The following is a 21,279-nucleotide window of genomic DNA, read 5'->3' as shown; positions in this document are numbered from 1 at the left end:
GGGCAGATTGACACTCAGTTTAGCACGTCCAGTTGGCCTGACTGCATATCTTTGGACTGTGGGAGGAAACCCAGGGAGAACATGCAAACTCCTCACAGAAAGGACCCTGGTCACCCGGCCGGGAATCAAACCCAGACCTTTCTTACTGTGAGGCAACAGCACTTCTCACTGAAATATTGTTTAAGTAAATAAGCCATTTATTTGCTGTACAAAACAGTCCTTCTAATATAATGGAGTTGATTTAATTGATGCCAGTATCTTAAACAAAGAAGAATATTTGACTGAAGTTAATCTAGCTAGTTCCAGTGTGAACTTGGAGCAGCAGCTCAGTGGAAATGATTCATAATTACTGGGCTGTATGAATTAACTTTACTCACTGCTGAAGTGTGAATCATTAAAAAAATTAGAAAATAACCAAAAGTTGTAAATTATATTATTTAAGCTTGAACCTGTTAAGTAACTTTACTTTTTTTTTTTTTAGGCAAAAGGATTGCATGATTTTTTCCACTAATTTAAGTGTACGGTGTAACTTTAATACACTATCAAGCATTATTTTAGGTTTGGCTAAACTTTTTAACTTTAATTTTATTTGTTTTTTTTTCACCAGGTTTCTCTTTGAAAGACAGACCTTCGCAAAGGAGATAAAGAAGGGACATATGCTCTTATGTTGTGCTTACCAGTGGTTTCAGTGCCCTGCAATCTGATAACTATAAAAATAACTCCTTTTGTTTGCTTAATCAAACACATCTGCACCTGAGAAGCATTAGTTAAATATCCAGCTCTTCCTGATGTGTTTTGAGTGGAGAAAACCAGAACATAAAACAGTGTACTTACAGTGAGTACAGTGTAATTGACAGTATTGGCACGTTAATGTCTGTTTCATTTGTGTGGACTATTATAAAGTTTAGAGTTTAATAGAGTTATAGAGAAACCAATTATGTTGTGAATTGGTGTATTATTCTCATATCTGATCTCCAGAAGTTGGCCGTCTTTATCTAAGATTAGTTTGGTCTTGAGGAGGAGGCTGTTGAACATCACTGATTCATACCAGAGAAGCTGAAACACCCGATGAACTCTGACTGCCAATGGCCTCTGCCTGCCAGGAGTTCTGACTGCCAGGAGTCTCTGACTGCCATGGCCTCTGACTGCCAGGCGTTTCAACTGCCAGGGATCTCTGACTGCCAGGGACCTCTGACCTTCAGGCGTTTGACTGCTAGACGTCTCTGACTGCCAGGAGTTTTGACTGCCAGGGGTCTCTGACTGCTAGGGGCCTCTGACCTTCAGGCATTTGACTGCTAGGGGTCTCTGACTGCCAGGGTTCTCTAACTGCTGTGTGCTCTGACTGCCAGGCAGTTTGACTGCCAGGTGTCTCTGACTGCCAGGGGTCTCTTAACTGCTGGGTGCTCTGACTGCCAGGCATTTTGACTGCCTCTCATTTAGGTAAACAATACACTTAATCTAAAAAGCCATCTTAAAAAAGTTCAAAATTTGCCCGAATTTGTGTTTGACTGAATACAAAAGGTTTAAAGACACACAAAGACGAGTCTGACGCATGTTCTGTTTCACTAAAAAGTCTTTTGGTACCTTTATTTTTTTTTATTTTAAGAGTGTGGGGATGTGTTCAGATGTTATCATACAGATGTCACAGATACACTGGATGTTCTGTGTAGTTGAGCATGTGCTTTAAGCCAATAAAGCTAACCCTATGAAACTATATGGAGAAAAAAGTATTGAGAAGTATTCCAGACATTACCAACTGTTGTTCAAACAAGGAGAACAACAGACAGCTGTACCTCTACTGTCTTCTTTTGATACAGCAGCACTATAGAGAAAAATGCATTTAATCCATATCTCAGTTATGCCAGTTTATAAGCACAAACCGAATGGTATTTCAAAATGAGCCTGGCCCAAATTTGTCAGGTTGTGTCCTGTGCACATGCAGAGATTCCAAACAAAACAGAAAAATAAAAGAAATGAAACAGTTGTTATGCTAAATGGTCCCATAACAAAAACCTTTAAAGGAAATAAGCAAGAGATAATGTCTATAACGGACAATTCATAAAAAAAAAAAACAATGTTCTTTAAAAAAAACTGTACAGTATGTACAGCATGTGCCAGGAGACCTACAGTCCTCAAAATTGGTTGGTAGGCAATGAATTCCATTTTCATGATCTTTAGTTATTCTTTACACTTTTGCACTAACAATTTCATTGGGTGAGACTTTTAAACCTACAGATGGCACTGGTGTGCTCTTTTCTGCTTTTGTTGTTTTGCTGTTTTGAGTATCAGCTGAAGGTCCATCCATCCATCCATTTTCTAAGCCGCTTCTCCGTCAGGGTCGTGGGGGGACGCTGGAGCCTATCCCATATCAGCTGAAGGTCTTGTTTCTAATTTTATTTACCATTAAAATTGTTTGTACAATATTGGATTTTGACACTTTGTTGTACGCTTTTAATTTTTGGGGGGTTTTGGGTGAAAAATTCAACATGCTTTCTGTTTTGGCCCAAATTTTTCAGGTGCTGAGTATAAGATGCATTTCTAAACTCGATGGCTCCAAGACATTGTTCCCATTTTCTTTGTCTTATTAGTTTTGACGTTTTCAAAGGCTGGGGGCAGGGATTTTAGTTGGATTTGGACTTTTCAAGCTGAAATAAAAACTGTGTCTGTGCTCAGCTACAGGGACACCACAGTGAAGTGATGGATCAGTCTGAACACAGCGTAGACAGGCTCTCTGAACTTCGTACAGAATGTGTATATGTGGATCAGAGTATCAGTGCTGACTCTGTAGAAGGACAGAGTCCCAGCCGGCCAGTCCAGATACACTGCTATCATCTCAGAAATGAAGTTTTTCTGGTGTTTTCTGAGGTCGATTTTCTTGCCATCGTGTAAAGCAGTATAGCTGTAATTGGAGCAGTGTAGACTCCAGGATTTGTCATTGCGACCTGCCAAGGAGACGTTCGCCTCTCCAGCCCTGCTGATTCCTCTGCATGTGACCCCTATATTTACCCCAAACTCACTCCCACTCCACTCGGCCTCCCAGTAATGCTGCCCAGATAGAGCCTCCTGACACATTACTTGCTTCCACATTTGGAATCTGTCTGGATGGTCATCGTAGGGGATCTCCTTCGTGCTCCATGACACCGTCCTGTCCTCATCCGTCAGACAGAGAGAGCAATGAGCAGTGTTGCGGTTCAGAGTGAGCCGACAGATATCTGCAGAAAAAACAGTCAGGAACAATGTAATATACTTTATCTTGGGTTCCCTGAAGTGGGATTAAAAGAAGCACAAAATCTGCTTCGTTTTCTGTTGTGCGTTTCATTTGTTGTTTGGCTGAAATCGTACATGTAAACAAAGTCATTAAGAGTGATTTGGTGTTGAAACATCCCGGGTCAGAATTGTTCCAGATGTCCATTATTCTATTCAAATTTTGAAACTGCTTTAGCTTAAATGGTAACCCCATCAATTTTTCACAATCTCTACATAATTAATCTAATGATGATGATGCACTGCAATATACTCAGAAAAGCAATATTGACATATTGTGTCATAATTTATCATGATAACGATACATACTGTGATATTCCAAGGCCTGTATACCTGAGGCACCTGGAATTCAGAGGTTCTCAAGATTCCACCATTAGTCAAATTTTAAAAATTCTGATTTTATAAAGTATAGAAGTTATAAAAATAAAGAAATTGATAGTTCTTGTGGAAATGACCTCCATGTTTGAACATAGTGTGCATGTTAAACATTAAAGCTGTTCATTTTGTTAGAAAAAGGAAAGAATAATCTAGATGATAATACAGGTCTTGGATTACCTTGTAATGACTGTCGTTATTCCATCTGGCATAAAAACAATGAGCCGGATTCCACAAAGAAGCCAGGATACAGAGGCTTCTTAAAGGTAGTTTGGAACGTGTGTAGGTGGGACAGTGTTTGAGTATCCGAAGAGACGCTGTAGAAAGACAGAACACCAGCCGGCCAGTCCAGAAACACGCCTATTCTGCCTGACCTTGAGACAGAAGCACGTATGTCTGTGTACTCTGAATCATGACGGGCATGGTAGCCAGTTGTACTGTAGCCTAGACTCCAAGACACGTCATTCAGTCCAAGCTGAGCCGAAGCCTCATGTAAAGGAATGTCATCTTCTTTCCGTAGTATTTCATTATAGGTCACGCCTATTTCAGGGCTTGAATCTTTGAACTTGACCTCCCAATAACAGCGATTGGACAGACCCTCCTCACACAGCACTTGCGGAAATACTTCAAACCTCTCTGGAAGATCTGGATGATCTTGGTTCTCGTCCACATGTGTCACTTTCCTGTTATCCTCAGATAGACAGAGTTTTTTGTGTGCAGTGTTTGGATCCAATGTGAGCCTACAGGCATCTGCAAGGGAGAAATGGGTTTATTACTCTCACGTTATTTATATCTCTCTATGTCAAATATCATCATTATTATTAATAGTATTATTATTATTATTATTATTATTATTATATTTGACAGAGAGATAGACAGAGAGATGGAGAAAGTGAGAGAGAGAACAAAGAAGAACTTACATTTTTTGACCCCTGGTTTGATAAAGTGTTCACCTTTTGGGTCCATCCTGAAACAAAGCATTATAGAGCATAGTGTTAAAAATATAAAAATAATTGTTCTCTGTTATTAGTAACCTGATCAATGTACAGTTATCTCAAATACACCACTAACCTTAATAAAAGTTTATAGTGTGGATCCTCCACTCTAGCAGACAGCAGGTTCTCTCCTGACTCTCCTGGGTGATTATAGCTGAGATCCAGCTCTCTCATGTAGGAGGGGTTAGAATTCAGAGCTGAGGCTAGAAAAGAACATCCTTCCTCTGTGATCATACAACCAGATAACCTGCAAGAAATAAGCAAAATCAAAATGCTATTCCTTATCTATCTATTGGTCAGTATTTTTTTGCCCACTGGCAAAAATTAGAAGATCTGGGGCAAAAACATTTTGATAAAAAAAAATACTTTATTGAATTGAAGACTTCATCTCCTTGGAGAGTACAGAGATGTAGAGAGAAAGAAAGAAAACAGGCCAAACACAACATGATGTGATTTTGTGGTGTAAAGGGTCTAGTGCTATTGAAGCGGGTCGTGAATTAAGGAGGCTCAAGATAGTGGAGAATCCCACGGAGGGAAAACTTTAATTTTACGAGACAAAAACGAAACTCACAACTCGCTTCCAAAACAACAACTGAACTAAGACCAACTAGTGCCTCCCCCCTCGAGTCTCTTAAAGGGCTAGACCCCGTTGAGTGACTTAAAGCCTGTCCGTTGCAGATTCGCTCCAGTCGCGAGTAGTAGCTCGAAAACGGACATGACCAACCGGCGAGGGGGCCAAACCAGACGTCCGGAACGGCTCGTCACACCCAGAGCCGGGGAAGGAGAAAAGGCCGGCCGCTCCATGGGGCGTGCCGGGACAGTGCCTTAGGGACCACCACGCTTCGCGGGCCGCCCAGTCTCCACAGTGCTGCCAGGTGGGCCAGCTTCAAGCAGTCTACCAAAACGGTCACAGGAATGCCACCAACCTCAACCTTGAAGTACTTATCCCCAGGAGTCAACACTCGGAAAGGACCATCGTAGACTGGACGGAGGGGGCTCCGGTGGGCGTCGTGCCGGATGAACACAAACTCCGCCGCTCGCAAAGAAGGTGGAAAGCGTGACTCCGGCAGGCCATGTTGGGAGGTGGGCACCGGGGCGAAACCGCTGGAGAACTCACGAAGGGCCTGTCGCTGGTGGCTGGCGGACCACGGGGCAGTAGAACTTGGGTGGAAATCCCCGGGAACCCGTAGCACCTGGCCATAAACAAGTTCAGCCGAAGAGGCTTGGAGGTCATCCTTGGGTGCCGAACGGAGGCCCAGCATGACCCAGGGAAGCCTATTGGCCCAACCGTCATCCTGGAGACTGGCCCGGAGTGCGTCCTTCATAGAGCAGTAGAAACGCTCACACAGCCCATTGGCCTGGGGATGGTAGGCAGTAGTACGGTGAAGATGCACTCCAAGACCCGCAGCCATGCTAGTCCAGAGGGCTGAAGTGAACTGAGGTCTGCGATCCGAGGAAATGTCTGATGGAACGCCAAACCGCGAGACCCACGTGTCAATGAATGCTCTGGCCACCTCCGAGGACGTCGTGGAAGAAAGCGGCACGGCTTCTGGCCACCTCGAGTGTTCCTGTCAATGATCGCGAGGAGGTGGGTGAAACCCCGGGACGGTGGCAGTGGACCCACCAGATCCACCTGCAAGTGGTCGAAATGCCGCTCAGGCACAGGGAACAACGCCAGCGGGGCCTTAACATGCTGATGCACTTTGGCGAGTTGGCAGTCCACACAAGCAGCACTCCAGTTGCGAATGTCCTTTTTAAGGCCGTGCCAGACAAATTTGTCTGCCACCAGCCTTTGCGATGCCCTCCTGCCGGAGTGAGAGAGGCCGTGTATGGTGTCAAAAACCGGTCTGCGCCAGTGGGTGGGAACAATAGGCCTGGGGTGACCCATGGACACGTCACAGAGGAGCGTCACACCAGTATCACTGAAAGGAACATCCGCCAAGCGCAAGCCGGTAACCGCAGACCTGTAGGCTTGGACCTCTTGGTCCGACACCTGGTCCGCCGCCATTCGGGAGTAGTCGATGCCGAGGTGTACAGCGTCAACTGCTGCGCGGGAGAGACAGTCAGCCACAGGGTTGTCTTTTCCTGCAACATGCTGAACGTCCGTGGTGAACTCCGAGACGAAGGGCAGCTGACGTTGCTGACGGGAAGACCACGGTTCGGAGGACTTTGCCATGGCAAATGCCAAGGGTTTGTGATCCACAAATGCAACAAATGGACAGCCCTCCAAGAGAAAGCGAAAGTGGCGCACGGCCAAGTACAGGGCGAGCAGCTCACGGTCAAATGTGCTGTATTTACGCTCAGCGGGGCGGAGCAGGCGACTATGCGTCAGTGGTGATAGCAATGGGTGCATCAGGTGAGGGGTGCGCCAACATAGTTGCATCTGCCAGCGCACGTTTGGCCGCATTGAAAGCCAGGAGCCGCTCGTTAGTCCAGTCTACTGCGTGTTTAGCCGCTTTGCCTTTGAGGGCTTCATACAGAGGGTGCATGAGACTGGCCGCGCGTGGGATGAAACGTTGATAGAAGTTCACCATGCCTAGAAACCCCTGCAGAGCTCTAACTGTCAAAGGGCGGGCGAAACGCTGAATAGCTTCCACTTTAGTAGGAAGTGGAACCGCGCCGGCAATGGTGACGTGGTGACCGAGGAAATCGATGACCTGAAGCCCGAACTGGCACTTCGACGGGTTGATGATCAAGCCATGCTGATTGAGGCGCTCAAATAGGAGCCTGAGGTGGTGCTGGTGTTCCGACCTGGAGGTGCTGGCAACTAGAATGTCATCCAGATTAACAAAGAGGAACGGCAGGTCACGCAGGACACTGTCCATGAGGCACTGGAACGTCTTTTGGCATTTGGCATTCTTGAGGCCAAATGGCATGCGGAGGAACTCAAACAGGCCAAATGGAGTGATCACCGCCGTCTTCGGTATGTCCGCGGGATGCACGGGGACTTGATGGTAGCCACGAACTAAGTCTGAAAGATGACTTTCCCAGCCAGACAGGCAGAAAAATCCTGCACATGAGGAATGGGATAGCGATCCGGAGTGGTGGCGTCATTGAGTCGGCGGTAATCACCACATGGGCACCAGCCTCCACCCGGCTTCTGGACAATGTGCAGTGGAGAAGCCCAGGGGCTGTCTTCGCACGATGCCTAGGCGTTCCAATGTGTCAAACTCAGCCTTTGCGACCGTGAGCTTGGCGGGATCCAGGCGCCTAACGCGAGCGTGGACCGGCAGACCCGAAGTGGCGATGTGATGTTCGACTCCATGCTTGCTGCCATCTGAGGAGAACGTGGGGTCTGTCAGGCCCAGAAACTCCGCGAGGAGGCACGAGAAGTTGTCTGAGACAAAAAAATGCACCGACAGCTTGGAGGAGCCGAAACGGCTGAGCGAACATGGTAAGGAGCTGAACGTCTCCGGGTTGACAAGGCATCTGTTTTTAACATCAACCAGCAGGCTGTTGGCACACAGGAAACCGGCACCTAGAAGGGGGGTGGAAACCTTTGCCAGCACAAAAGGCCATGTAAATCGCTGCCCGCCAAAGCACAGTGGGATTGACCTCAGCCCATACGTGGGGATGGAGGTACCATTGGTGGCCTCGAGGGCGGGGCCAGCGCAGCCTGACTTCATGTCCAACCCGGAGGCAGGCAGAACGCTCAATGCCTGTGTCGCAAAGGAAACGGCGCCCTGACACTGTGTCTGTGAGGAAGAGCAGGCTGCTGGAATGGCCGACGCCCGTAGCCGCTAGAAGGCATCGGCCCTTGCGTTGGCCCTTGCGTTTCCCGGCTTCCCAAAACTGCAGGGAGGATGACATTTTTTAGCCTTGGCCCCAAAACGTGCATGATAGAAGCAGAAGCCTGGAGGGGGTTGGGGCATGGGTGCACAGGGCGTCAGAGGGGGATGAGGACACGTATGCCCGCGTGGCCGCAAAACACTGCCTGGCGGAGAGGATCTTGTCGGCCTCTCTAGCCAAAGCACGAAAGTTTGTAAGAGTTGAGCCTGCTAAACCCGCACGAACGTCGCCAGGCAGCTGCTGCAAGAAAAGTTCTCTGAATAGAAAACATGGCGGGTGGTCGCCCAGCAGAGACAACATATAGTTCATGAGTTCGGATGGTTTTGAGTCGCCTAAACCGGGTAGCGAGAGAAGCCTGCGTGCGCGCTCTGACTTGGACAACTCAAACGTCTGAAGGAGAAGTGACTTTAACGCTTCATACTTATCGCCTTCGGGGGGAGACTGGAGGAAACTCAGTACTCTGGAGGCAGTGCTGCTGGTCAGGGAAGCGATGACGTAATAGAACTTCGTCTCATCCTCCGTGATTCTCCGGATGGCGAATTGAGCCTCGGCTTGCGCGAACCAAATGGTGCCGTGCTGCTCCCAAAACTCCGGCAGCTTAAGAGCCACTGCATGTGCTGTCATATCGGAAGAGCTTCGGAGACGTCCGAAGAGGCGTCGGGGTCACCACTGAAGCGGGTCGTGAAGTAAGGAGGCTCAAGTTAGTGGAGAATCCCGCGGAGGGAAAACTTTAACTTTACGAGACAAAAACGAAACTCACAACTCGCTTCCAAAACAACAACTGAACTAAGACCAACTAGTGCCTCCCCCCTCGAGTCTCTTAAAGGGCTAGACCCCGTTGAGTGACTTAAGGCCTGTCCTTTGCGGATTCGCTCCAGTCGCGAGTAGTAGCCCCTACACTATTTTGCCTTATGTCATGCCAATGATCCTCAAAACAATACATATAATTGTTGTCTAATTAATCGGTATGTATATATACACATTACAGCATATGAAGAGGAGCAGAGCTTCATAAAGTTGAAGATGCTTGTTTTGTAGTCTAAAAAGCCTCTGTTTCAGCTATTCTATACAAAGGACAAAGAGCTTTTATTTTTAAGAAATATCAGATGAAAGGGTTAACTCTGCTCTAACTCTGCTCTAAGCAGACTTTGCAGCAAGCATAGCTACTGTCCTTGGCAGTTTTGCACAAACAACTTGCTCCTCTTATCGGGACAACATTCTGTCCAGAACCATTTGTTCTCTTTCGTAGGTAAGATTATCGTACACAGAGCAGAAGCCCCCCTCCTTTGGGCAGTTCCGGTGGTCCGTGAGTGTCAGCCTAGCATTTCATGACTGTTAGACAACTTATTTGGGTCCACCCTGTTTGCTTGTACGCAACAGGGCAGGACGTGTTTGTATAAAAGAAGGAGTGCCCTTCTTTCTTTGTGCAGAAGACTTAATAAACTCTTTGATTGATTAAGAGAGTCGTTCTGTCTTCCTGCACCGAGCACTCCCGCTGCAACTGAGGCTTTCCACAGGACAGGTGATCCACTCTCTGGTTCCTCTTCATGAACGGACCAAAAACGGCCGGTCCTTTCATCAGATATATTTCAGTGTACGTCATGATCTTTCTAATGTCTCAAATAATACACAGTAACATGCAAAGTTTAATGCAATCAAAATTTTGTATCACTTTTCCAATAACATATTTCTCTGACACCAGTGCAGCTGATTTGTTTTAGGGTGAAAAGGCATAATTAAACACTGAATCAATTTTGCCTAAGCCAGGGATGCTCACTCCTGGTCCTGGAGATCTAACACAAACCTTATTTACATTTATGGAATTTGGCTGATGCTCTTATGCAGAGCGACTTAAAATTTGATTGTTTTACACAGGTAGGCGAAGGTGGTGTTAGTAGTCTTGCCCAAGGACTCTTATTGGTATAGTGTAGGGTTGTAACCTCCAAACCTAACATACCTCTATGCCAGCTAACCTACCTCCAACCCTAAACTAACAATTGTTTCAGGTAATAAAAGTCTTCAGGAGCATCTATTTGATGTGAAATGACCAGGGAGGTAGATTTCCATGACCAGGATTTGACACTCCATGTCAAAGCAAAACTCATACTGACCTCAGTATCTCCAATCTACACTTTGGATCCTCCAGTCCAGCAGAGAGCAGTTTTATTCCTGCGTTCTGCAAGTCATTGTTACTCAGGTCCAGCACACTTAGATTTGACTCTGTGCTATTGTTAAGAAATGAGGAGAGGACCTCGCAGCTCTTCTCAGTGAGGTTACACCAGCCCAGCCTAGATAGGAAACATTGCAAAACTCAGTTATAGAAAGCACATATGGAAGTTTCAGAAATCTATAAAGATATAATTGAAACTTAATTCAAGACACATGATGATGACATGGATTTCTTCTAGGAAATAGTATTCTGGGTTGAGACAATAAATGATTTAAAATGATAATATGGCTGGGTATATATATTCTGAGTGGTGGAAATGTATTGACTCTTAGATGTCTATCACCTAGTATATTGTGATGTTAATTGTCATGATTGGCTCCTCCCACTCCTCCATGTGCTTTGTGTTTTGGTCTTGCATGTGCGTCTGTTTACATGTCCATGTGCTTTTTTGTTTGGTTTCCTCCCCGTCTGGCCCCCTTGTTTTCTTGGCTCTGCCCCTTTCCACCTGTGTCTTGTGAAAAATCGTTAATCCTCTTGTATTTAAGCCCTGTGTTTTCCCCTATGTGTTTGCTGGCCTTTGTTAGATGTATGTATTGCATGTGTTATTTGATAAGTACGATTTGAATTGTTTTGTTTAGTGTTTCTTCCAGGCTCCATTGTTTGTTTTGATCCTGTTTCATTTTGGCGCTATGTCTGTCCCACCTGTTCTACGTATTGGCTCTATGACCCTGGACTGTCTTGACCATGATTTTGGATTTGCCCATAATAAATCTCGCTTGTCTCTGCACATGCATCCGTCTCAACATTGCTCCACGTTACATTAACAGTGGAAGCTGAACAAAACTCAATTTAACCAAAGCTAAAGTTGCACAATTAAATGTAATTAAAAAGGCAGAGTTACAAACATTTATTTGAATATCTTAAATCTCAGTCAACTTGTATTCCTTAGTTTATTCAACACTTACTCTACTATCAAGAAAATGTATGCCCAAACGGGAATACAAGTTACATCCACTTACCCTTAATTGGACAATTTGGCATGAAGAGGAGGATGTATTTAGCATTAATAATGTGTGGAACAGTGAGAGAAATAAATTTATGAATACTTGCCTCAGGATTTGTAGTTTAGAGTATGAATTTCCTGGTCTGAGAAGGAGTTGACTCACTCCTGAATCTTGCAGATCATTGTTACTCAGGTCCAGCTCTTTCAGAGAGGATGAAATTGAGCTGAGGGCAGAGACCAGTTCTGCACAGCTGTTTTGGGGGAAATAACATCTGACTAACCTGAAAATGCAAATACAGTCAATGAGAATTTCAAATTATATAACTTGACTGAGTTTAATTTGAAATTTAATTTATAAAATACAACAATGACCTCAGTATCTCTAGGTTACAGTATGAGCTCTTGAGTCCATCAGAAAGCAGCTTAGCTGCTGTTTCAAGTCTGTAGTTATCACTCAGGTCCAGCTCTCTCAGGGGACAGTTTTCTGATTGCAGAGCTGCAGATACACATTCACAGCAACTCTCAGTAAGTTCACAGCCAGCAAACCTGTAACAACAGTGTGCAAAAAGTCACAATTAGGATTTGTCATCTTCAAATGCTGTGTTTACATGTTAGCAATGGGAAGTTTATGGCAAAATGGGTACACTTGTTTTCAATGGAGCATTCATACAGTTTTCCTGCTGCCAGTGGCAGTGTATTACAGAGGTCATCATAAGTTAAAATTTCCCAGCTTTTACTTTTGAGGATGGAATAAACCAGACTTCTTGATTGGGAACCATGGACCCTGCATACCTCTTTGTCGAAGCACAGTATTACTCAATAAAATATAAAATACTACAGAACATTTATTACATTTGATATAAGCAATCAACACTGCTAAAGCTTTCAATGGACAAGCACCCATTTTTGCTGGTGAGCACAATGTTGTCACCATGCCAATGTTTGCCACCATTGGCTGTTTACTACTAAAAAGCAAGGAATTTTTTTACAACACCAACATGTACACACATATGAACATTGAACTGAAGTTGTAGTACATGCTAAAACTCACAAGGCTTTTCTGCAACACCTCACAGCTGGGATCAGTCTCCTGCAAGCTGCATTTGATGTGTTGTAGCTCTTTGGATTGAGTTCATCCAGAGCTTCTTCAGACATCAAGAGCATGTAGGCCAGAGCTGAGCAGTTGGATGAAGAGAGATATTTATTTGGAAGTGCTTCAGCACTCAGACGTTTCTTTATCTGGTTGTAATGAGAGCTGTCTTTTAGTTCAACCAAGCAGAAGAAGTGATTGATGGATTTCTCAGGTGACAGATCTGGGCCCTTGTTCTGCATTTGCCGGATGTGCTGTATTACTTTACCAATACTCTTTTTGGTGTTCTCTGTGTGTGGCAACAGACCTACCAGGAGTTTCTGATTAGACTCAAGTGAGATGCCCAGCAGAAAACGCAGAAAAAGATCTAAATGCCCTTTCTCACTCTCTATGGCTTTGTCAATTGCCTTCTTCAGTAAGAGATCCAACTGAATATTAGCAGGAAGTTCATCATCAAAGAAAAACTGCAAATCATCCATGCTCTTGTTCAGGTAAGAGTAGAACACATGGAGAGCAGCAAGGAATTCTTGAAGACTCAAATGTATGAAGCAGTAAACCTTTTTCTCGTGAAGAACAGACTCCTGTTTGAAGATCTCAGCACACATTCCAGTATATTCAGAGTCTTCCGTGACATCAATACCACACTCCCTCAGGTCACTTTCGTAAAACATAATGTTTTCCTTTTTCAGCTGTTCAAATGCCAGCTTGGCTAACTTCAGGATCAGTTCTTTGTTTGATTCCATAAGTTTCGTCAGGTCACGCTCAACTTTCTTGTCATACTTCTGGTTCTTCATGTTCATCTGTATAAGTAGGAAGTGGGTGTACATTTCAGTTAGTGTGCTGGGAATGTCCTCTCCTTGATTTTGGGCCAGCATGTCCTGAAGTACAGTAGCCGTAATCCAGCAGAAGACAGGAATGTGGCACATGATGTAGAGACTGCGAGAGACCTTAATTTGGGAGATGACTTTTGAGGCTTGAGATTCATCTGCAATTCTCTTCTGGAAGTATTCTACCTTCTGATTATCAGTGAACCCTCGTACTTCTGTGAACATGCTCACATACTCTGAAGGGATTTGGTGGGCTGCTGCAGGTCGGGAGGTTATCCAGATCATTGAGGATTGAAGCAAATTTCCCTTAATGAGGTTCGTTATCAACAAATCCACAGATGCTTTCTTATGAATACTTGTCACCATCCTGCTGCTGAAATCCAACAGAAGTCGACTTTCATCAAGCCCATCAAAAATGAATGCAAGCTTGCGATTTTCATACATTTTGGCTTCCTTCACTTCTTCCAATTCGGGGTGGAATTCCAGCAACAATTCATGAAGACTGAACTCTGAATCTTTAATTAAGTTAATCTCTCGGAATGGAAGCAGGAACATGCAGTCTATGTGCTGGTTGGCCTCCCCCTCTGCCCAGTCAAGAATGAACTTATGAACGGATACAGTTTTTCCAATGCCAGCAATGCCTTTGGTCAACACTGTTTTACTGTGGTCATCATTTTTCCGTGCTAAACTGAAAATCTCATTGCAGCTGATTGCCGTCTCCTGAGATTTGTGAACCCTGAATGCTTTGTCTTTCATAATTTTTAGAATCTCATGTTCATTATTGACTTTGTTAAGTTCTCCTTCTGTGATGAAGAGCTGTGTGTACACCTTCCTTAGCTGTATTTTATTTTTTGCATCTTTCTTTCCCTCAAAAATACACTCAGTTTTCCTCTTCATACTGGCTTTGTGAGTCTCCAGGAATTTCTTCAGGATCGATTCACCTGTTTGGTACAAAGAGAAGCAATGTAATGGGTAAACAAATAATCAACCAAACAAAATTTGCTTAATTTATTAAACATCAAAAAGAAATACAAATTCAGGTCTGTAGGCAACAAAATAGAAGCCTGCAGTAACTGTGAAGGTAGTCCTCACCCCAAACAACAGTGAATCTAGTGCCCAGTCACTTTACAAGATGAGCTACAGCTATTTAGGATAGATTTATTTGCAGAACTGGATCACAGTTATTCTTTCCTTGCACTCTGATATCTGCTCCAACATTTTCTACTGACATCAGCTTGATGCAGGTACCTCGTATTGGATCAACGCAATCTCAGCTGATAAAATGTCCATTGCTTTACCAAATGCATATGGGTAAGATTTCTCATGGAGTCAAAGACAATGTATTTTAGACAAAACTTTGGGTTCAGTTTTAGAATCAGTATGGCAAACATGAGTGTGGTACCTGAGTGTGTCTTTGCTGTATCTGCTCCTCCAGGTTCTGTGAAATGAATGACAATGACAAGAATCAAGGTTGACAGAAAGATGACAAAAAGCAGGCAAAATCTGCACAAACCAAGTGCTGAGGATTATTGTATGACCCATTTCTATTCTGAACAGCCACTGCTTTAACAAATCTCCACTGAACAAAGTATGAATGAAATTGATACCTTCTATCTAGTGTCAACCAATAGTTTCATTGATGGATCAGGCCTATCACAATCATTACATTTTAACTGACCATTTATTGTGATTAAAAATGCAATTGCCTTTTTTGGTAATTGTGTGCAACCATTTAGCCTAATGTGGGCAAACTGGCCAATTAGATACAGGGTCTTGCTTCCAAGTTGTCAATAGTGTAGCTCAACTCAAACAGCTCTTCTTCTTCTTCTTCTTCTTCTTCTTTCGGCTGCTCCCTTTAGGGGTCGCCACAGCGGATCATCTGCCTCCATCTTGCCCTATCCACTGCCTCCTCTACTTTTACACCAACCATCTCCATGTCCACCTTCACTACACCCATAAACCTTCTCTGAGGTCTACCTCTTCTACTTCTACCCGGCAGCTCCATCTCCAACATTCTTTGCCCAATATATCCACTATTCCTCCTCAACACATGTCCAAACCATCTCAACCTGGCCTCTCTGGCTTTATCTCCAAACTGCTCCACCTTCACTGTCCCTCTGATCTGCTCATTTCTAATCTTGTCCAGCCTTGTCACTCCCAACGAAAATCTCAGCCTCTTCATCTCTGCCACCTCCAGCTCAGCCTCCTGTCTTTTAGACAAAGCCATAGTCTCCAAACCATACATCATAGCAGGACACACTACTGTCTTGTAAACCTTCCCTTTCACACTTGCTGCTATCCTTCTGTCACACATCAGCCCTGACACCCATCTCCACCCACTTCATCCTGCCTGCACCCTCTTCTTCAACTCTTTTCTACACTGTCCATTGCTCTGGATGGTTGACCCAAGACATTTGAAGTCATCCACTTTTACGACCGCTACTCCTTACAGCTCAAGCCTAATTAAACAATCTCACATACACTAAAAAATCTGAGCACATTACTCCTGTTCTTCAGAGACTTCATTGGCTGCCCATTACTTTACGTATTCACTATAAAATTCTACTTCTCACATTCAAGGCACTTCATGGCCTGGCTCCTGCATACTTACTCGACCTTCTAATACCCTACAAGCCCACTCGTAACCTCAGGTCTTCGGAAGCAGGCCTTCTAGTGGTCCCTAGGTTCAGGCTCAGCTCTATGGGTGGTCGTTCCTTCAGTGTTGCGGCCCCCTTGCTCTGGAACTCTCTGCCTCTCTCTCTTCGCTCTACCTCTTCTCTTTCTCACTTCAAATCTTTATTGAAATCTCATCTTTTTCTCCTTCATTTTTCACCTGCATCTTCCTCGGGCCTTGTGTAATGTGATAGGCATTTTGTAAAGCGACCATGGGTTTTGTGTAAAGGCGCTATATAAGCTCAACTTATTATTATTATTATTATTATTATTATTATTATTATTACTCACTGCTGTCCTCTAAAAGGTATTACAGCATCAGGCAGAAGTTATAATATTTGCTGTTTCGTAAGACCCATAACATGTCTCAATAAATGCATTTTTTGTTTTTATCTTAAATAAAGTATATACGCCTATCTCTATTTTTTACAGTGTAAAACATGATTGTGAAATTTATCAACAGTGGAAAATAACTGAACATATATAACTGTGAATAATTGCAAGCAAGTGATTATATAATAATGTGACAGGCCTAATATGGATTGTGTCCTATGTCTGTCCCTTTATGGATACAGCAACAATAACATACCTTTTCCAGAATTGGTGTTGAAGTTGATAACACATTGGCCATGGATGACGTTGCTATTGAGAATAGGAGTACATACAGTGCTGCTGTTATTAGCACTCGCAACAACAGTGCAGCCATCAGGATGAACTACAGTGGGAGTTGGAGTTCTCTGTACTGAAGTAGGACACACTTCTGGATGATCTGGATGCTGATGGTTCACTGTTATAGGTGTCAGTGTCTTGTTAGCATCTGGAGAACAAAAATAAATCTTGTACTTTTTTGGAAATTATACTCCATCCATGTCACCACCTGTATTGATTACTTAGGACAAAATAAAGCCTTGTGTCACCTTTAAAGTGCTGATGGTTTGTGGGCTGCGTTCTTCTTCTCCAGAACCAAATGGACAGAGCAATCACCAGACAAGCTAGCAGGAGCTCTGGGCAAACAGCTGTCACTGAGAAAAGAGAGAGGGAAAACACTCAGTTTCCAACTCCAGACTTTAGGGCCCCATGAACTGCATAGTTACAGTGCATAACAAAGGTGAGTACACCCCTCACATTTCTGCAGACATTTAAGTAACTTTTCATGGGACAACACTGACAAAATGACATTTTGACACAATGAAAAGTCATCTGTGTGCAGCTTATATAACAGTGTAAATTTATTATTCCCTCAAAATAACTAAATATACAGCCATTAATGTCTAAACCACCAGCAACAAAAGTGAGTACACCCCTAAGAGACTACACCCCTAAATGTCCAAATTGAGCACTGCTCCCTATGGACACCTGAGACCTAGTAACACTAACGAGTCACATGACATTTTGGAGGGAAAATGACAAGCAGTGCTCAATTTGGACATTTAGGGGTGTATGTCAGTGTTGTCCCATGAAAAGATATATTTAAATATCGGCAGAAATGTGAGGGGTGTAATCACATTTGTGATACACTGTATAGTTGTATGAAAATGTCTGGTCAAATTCTACGTGTTGCTGATTTTCTAAGTGAAAATAAATTCAAACATCAGGCAAATTTAGATATTTACTATTTACTACCTGAATTTAACATATTGGGAAAAAAATAAAACACGAAAATAAAATACATAAACATAAATACACTCACTGTCCACCTTATTAGGTACACCTGTTCAATTGCTTCTTAAAACAAATAGCTAATCAGCCAATCACACGGCCACAACTCAGTGCATTTAGGCATGTAGAGGTGGTCAAGACAACTTGCTGAAGTGCAGGCCGAGCATCAGAACGGGGAAGAAAGGGGATTTAAGGGACTTTGAATGTGGCATGGTTGTTGGTGCCAGACGGGCTGGTCTGAGTATTTCAGAAACTGCTGATCTGCTGGGTTTTTCTCGCTCAACCATCTCTAGGGTTTACAGAGAACGGTCCAAAAAAGAGGAAACATCCAGTGAGCGGTCAGTTGTGTGGACGAAAATGCCTTGTTGATGTGAGAGGTCAGAGGAGAATGGGCAGACTGGTTCCAGATGATAGATACCTAATAAAGTGGCTGGTGAGTATATTAATTAATATACGCTAATAAATAGAAATCATGCACTAGAATTTGCAGAAAAGTGCCATATTTAAGTTTGTTCTCTGTAGACGACGTGTTAACATATTTTCACTTAGAAAATCAGCAACACATGCAATTTGAGCAGAAGCGTTCAAACCTTTGCAGGCAACTTAATGGGTTGAGACTGGCGGCCTGTCCAGGGTGTATCCTGCCTTCCGCCTGATGACTGCTGGGATAGTCTCCAGCAACCCACTGTGACCCTGACGGAGAAGCGGTTTGGGAAATGGAGGGATGGATGGATGTTTTTTTTTTTTATATCTATTGTTTTAATCATGTTTTAAATTTCTATTCTCCTTTATTTCTTTGAAACATCTCTGCATTTTCTCTTTTACCGAGCACTTTGAATGACCGCAGTGTATGAAAGGCGCTATATAAGTAAACTTGCTCTGCTGATACTGACATGAATTTGAACGTGCATCCTTAGACACCGTATTTCTTTCTATCCAGGACATCATCAGTCCTGAAACTGACTCCAGGAGAGCATATTTAGGCCTATTTAATTGGATTTAGTGCAGTGCACTATGTAAAATGCTGAAAAATCCTTTTACCTACATCTTATTTTTTAAATGTAGTGCTGCTGGATCCACGACCCTGAGGGAAAAGCGGCTTACAAAGTGTGTGTGTGTGTGTGTGTGTGTGTGTGTGTGTCTGTTCGCGCTACTGGGGACCCCTCAGAACATAAGATAACATGAGCTATATTGTGCAACCAGAAGGGTGTGGCCATGTCAGTTAAAGGAAAGTCCCATAACAGCCGGAAAAAGAAACACTGAGAGGAAACCAGACTCAAGAGGGCTGCCCATCGCCTTCTAGTCACTGCTAGGTTGATTTTGGTCCACCACCCAAAAATATCCAGCCTTTCATGACCACTAATGAAAGGCTAGTGGGCATCTAACACAAGCTGTGCATCAACACATGGGCTATGGTCTCTAACTGTGCATGTAGAGTCTAAAGTCTGCTGCTGCTTTGGTATCATGATCTACTTTGATAACGTTATCTGGAGCCTTATTCAGATCATGCAGGGTTGGCGTAATAGCTTCTTCTGCACTGCCCCTGGTCTCTGTTGAGGCCACATTAACATTCTCTGACAAGTTTGCACAAAGGAGCAGCACAGCAGTTGATTTTAAAATGTACTTAACAGTGACTCGCAGTCTACCGATTTACTGAGTTTGAACAGCAGCGCACGCAGGCGGCTCCTTGTTTTCTTGGCATACTGTTTACATACCAAGATAACAGCATGACGCTGCAGAAGAAGCAAAAGCACAGATCATTCAGGGCACAAGGTGGAAACATTCAAAAGAAACCCCAGCTGCAGGCGGATCCACTTCATCTTCCCTCTACTACTGTTCGGAGTACTCACCGTCTGAAATCATCCTCCTGAGTGACTACATTCCAGAGTCCCAGTGAGAGTTTACAGCGTTCTGCTGCAGAACAACTTCTGAAACGTCCTCGCACTCTTCCTGAGCCTCTTAAAGACTGCTTTCGCTTCACAGGCTCAGACGTCAGAGGGCGTTTTCACACTCAGACCGTTCACTGTGGTTAAGCCGGCTGCCCTTCACCAAAACACAGTCAAAATATCTGCAGGGAGGGGGAAAAAGAAGAAATGGGACGGGGCCTTAGAAATGAAATCTTAGAAATATTCCAGTCTCTGGACTTTAAATCTGATCAATCGATCCTCTAACAGGACAGAAGCGAGTGCTGTAGGTCTGGATACTCTGACATGCAGGTCTGATCTGATGTCTTGTTTATATAAACAAGTGCGCATGCGCGAACGTGCACGCTGCCTGTTACGGCAGCTCCTGTTCATGTTCTTTCGTTTTTGCTCGTAACTTTTCTTTACCTTTTTAATAGTTTATTTATTTTGACGAGGCAATTTAGTTAAGCTGTGCTCTCTCGAAACATGCGAGTAGAGAGAGTTTTGGTCTGTTTTTTCGCCGTGAAAGCGCTGCTTTCACCCACTCCCCATGTCGATGCAGCATGGCCGCTTTGTTTTTTACTGCAATTTCTTCCTGGGATCAATAAAGGACTCTGAATCTGAATGAATATAAAATACACTGTGTGTGAGAGTATGACTGCAGACGTACCTGGTCAATGTAAAGTACAGAGCAGATCATAGAAGACAGAACCGTTTAGATACATCTGAAACCTTCAATACACACAACTGAACACAATGACTGATACTAATGAATGTATTTTAAAAGTATATTTAACAAATAAATGTTTGGGCCATTTTCATGCCCCAGGTAGCAGCATATATCGGTCCATTGGCTCGATAAGGTCGGCACCCCGCTGACTGTTTGCCTACTGGTCCACTATCGGACCACCCAGATTACTGCCCTGTACACAAGAAATATCTAGTTTTCAACCTATGTGGAATTTTGTCTAATACTCTGATTAATTATCAGTGGGCTGCCAGGAAAACGCTGACCAAACGCCAGTGAACCATCAGCTTTACCATCAGCGGGCCGGCTGTGGTCCACCATCCTCTTGCTATCAGGGATACACTGCAAAATAATATCTAACAAATATCTTGGGAATACATTTTTTCCCATATGGGACAAAATAACAGCCTGTCTTGATATGAAGGCCTGCTTATTCTAGACACATTCATATCTGTCTATTGCAAGACTATAAATAAATATAATACAGTATAAAGTATTCATTTGTTCCACTAATCTGTGAGTTTGTTTTCGGTTTTGACGATGCATTTCGACGGGTTCGCCAGCAGATGTCGCCATCCATTCATTCAATTAGGTTTCAGAAAGAATTTCTCAGGGGATCAATAGACTGATCAACTGGACAGTCATGAAGCCACAAAAGGCGAACTGACCTCTGCGGCCTCTCCACGGTGGACATTTGGTTCTGCCTGTGTAGATAAAGTTTAGCTGAAACCATCAAGTGTTCCTGATGCTTCTTGATGGTTTTGTAGTGCGTTTTGGAGTTT

At 43.8% G+C, this 21,279-nt stretch overlaps 1 protein-coding gene across 1 annotated transcript; it reads right to left on the bottom strand.

Annotated features, from left to right (window-relative positions):
• Nucleotides 1-1,555: 1,555 nt before the first annotated feature.
• On the bottom strand, nucleotides 1,556-20,038 carry LOC108416090 (NACHT, LRR and PYD domains-containing protein 12-like). Its single transcript, XM_037543137.1, has 12 exons — nucleotides 19,696-20,038; nucleotides 17,104-17,208; nucleotides 16,776-17,003; nucleotides 14,916-14,951; nucleotides 12,648-14,454; nucleotides 11,969-12,142; nucleotides 11,704-11,877; nucleotides 10,535-10,711; nucleotides 4,711-4,881; nucleotides 4,560-4,606; nucleotides 3,820-4,389; nucleotides 1,556-3,212 (listed from the first exon to the last, which is right to left on the bottom strand). The coding sequence occupies exons 1-11, from the start codon at nucleotides 19,706-19,708 to the stop codon at nucleotides 3,836-3,838; spliced, it is 3,486 nt and encodes a 1,161-aa protein (XP_037399034.1). The 5' UTR covers nucleotides 19,709-20,038; the 3' UTR covers nucleotides 1,556-3,212; nucleotides 3,820-3,835.
• Between the last annotated feature and the right edge of the window lie 1,241 nt (nucleotides 20,039-21,279).

Source organism: Pygocentrus nattereri, chromosome 12 (assembly GCF_015220715.1).
Source record: "Pygocentrus nattereri isolate fPygNat1 chromosome 12, fPygNat1.pri, whole genome shotgun sequence".
NCBI classification, from domain to species: Eukaryota; Metazoa; Chordata; class Actinopteri; order Characiformes; family Serrasalmidae; genus Pygocentrus; species Pygocentrus nattereri.
The sequence above is the reverse complement of the archived record's forward strand: the minus strand, read 5'-3'. Positions and strand labels throughout refer to the sequence as shown.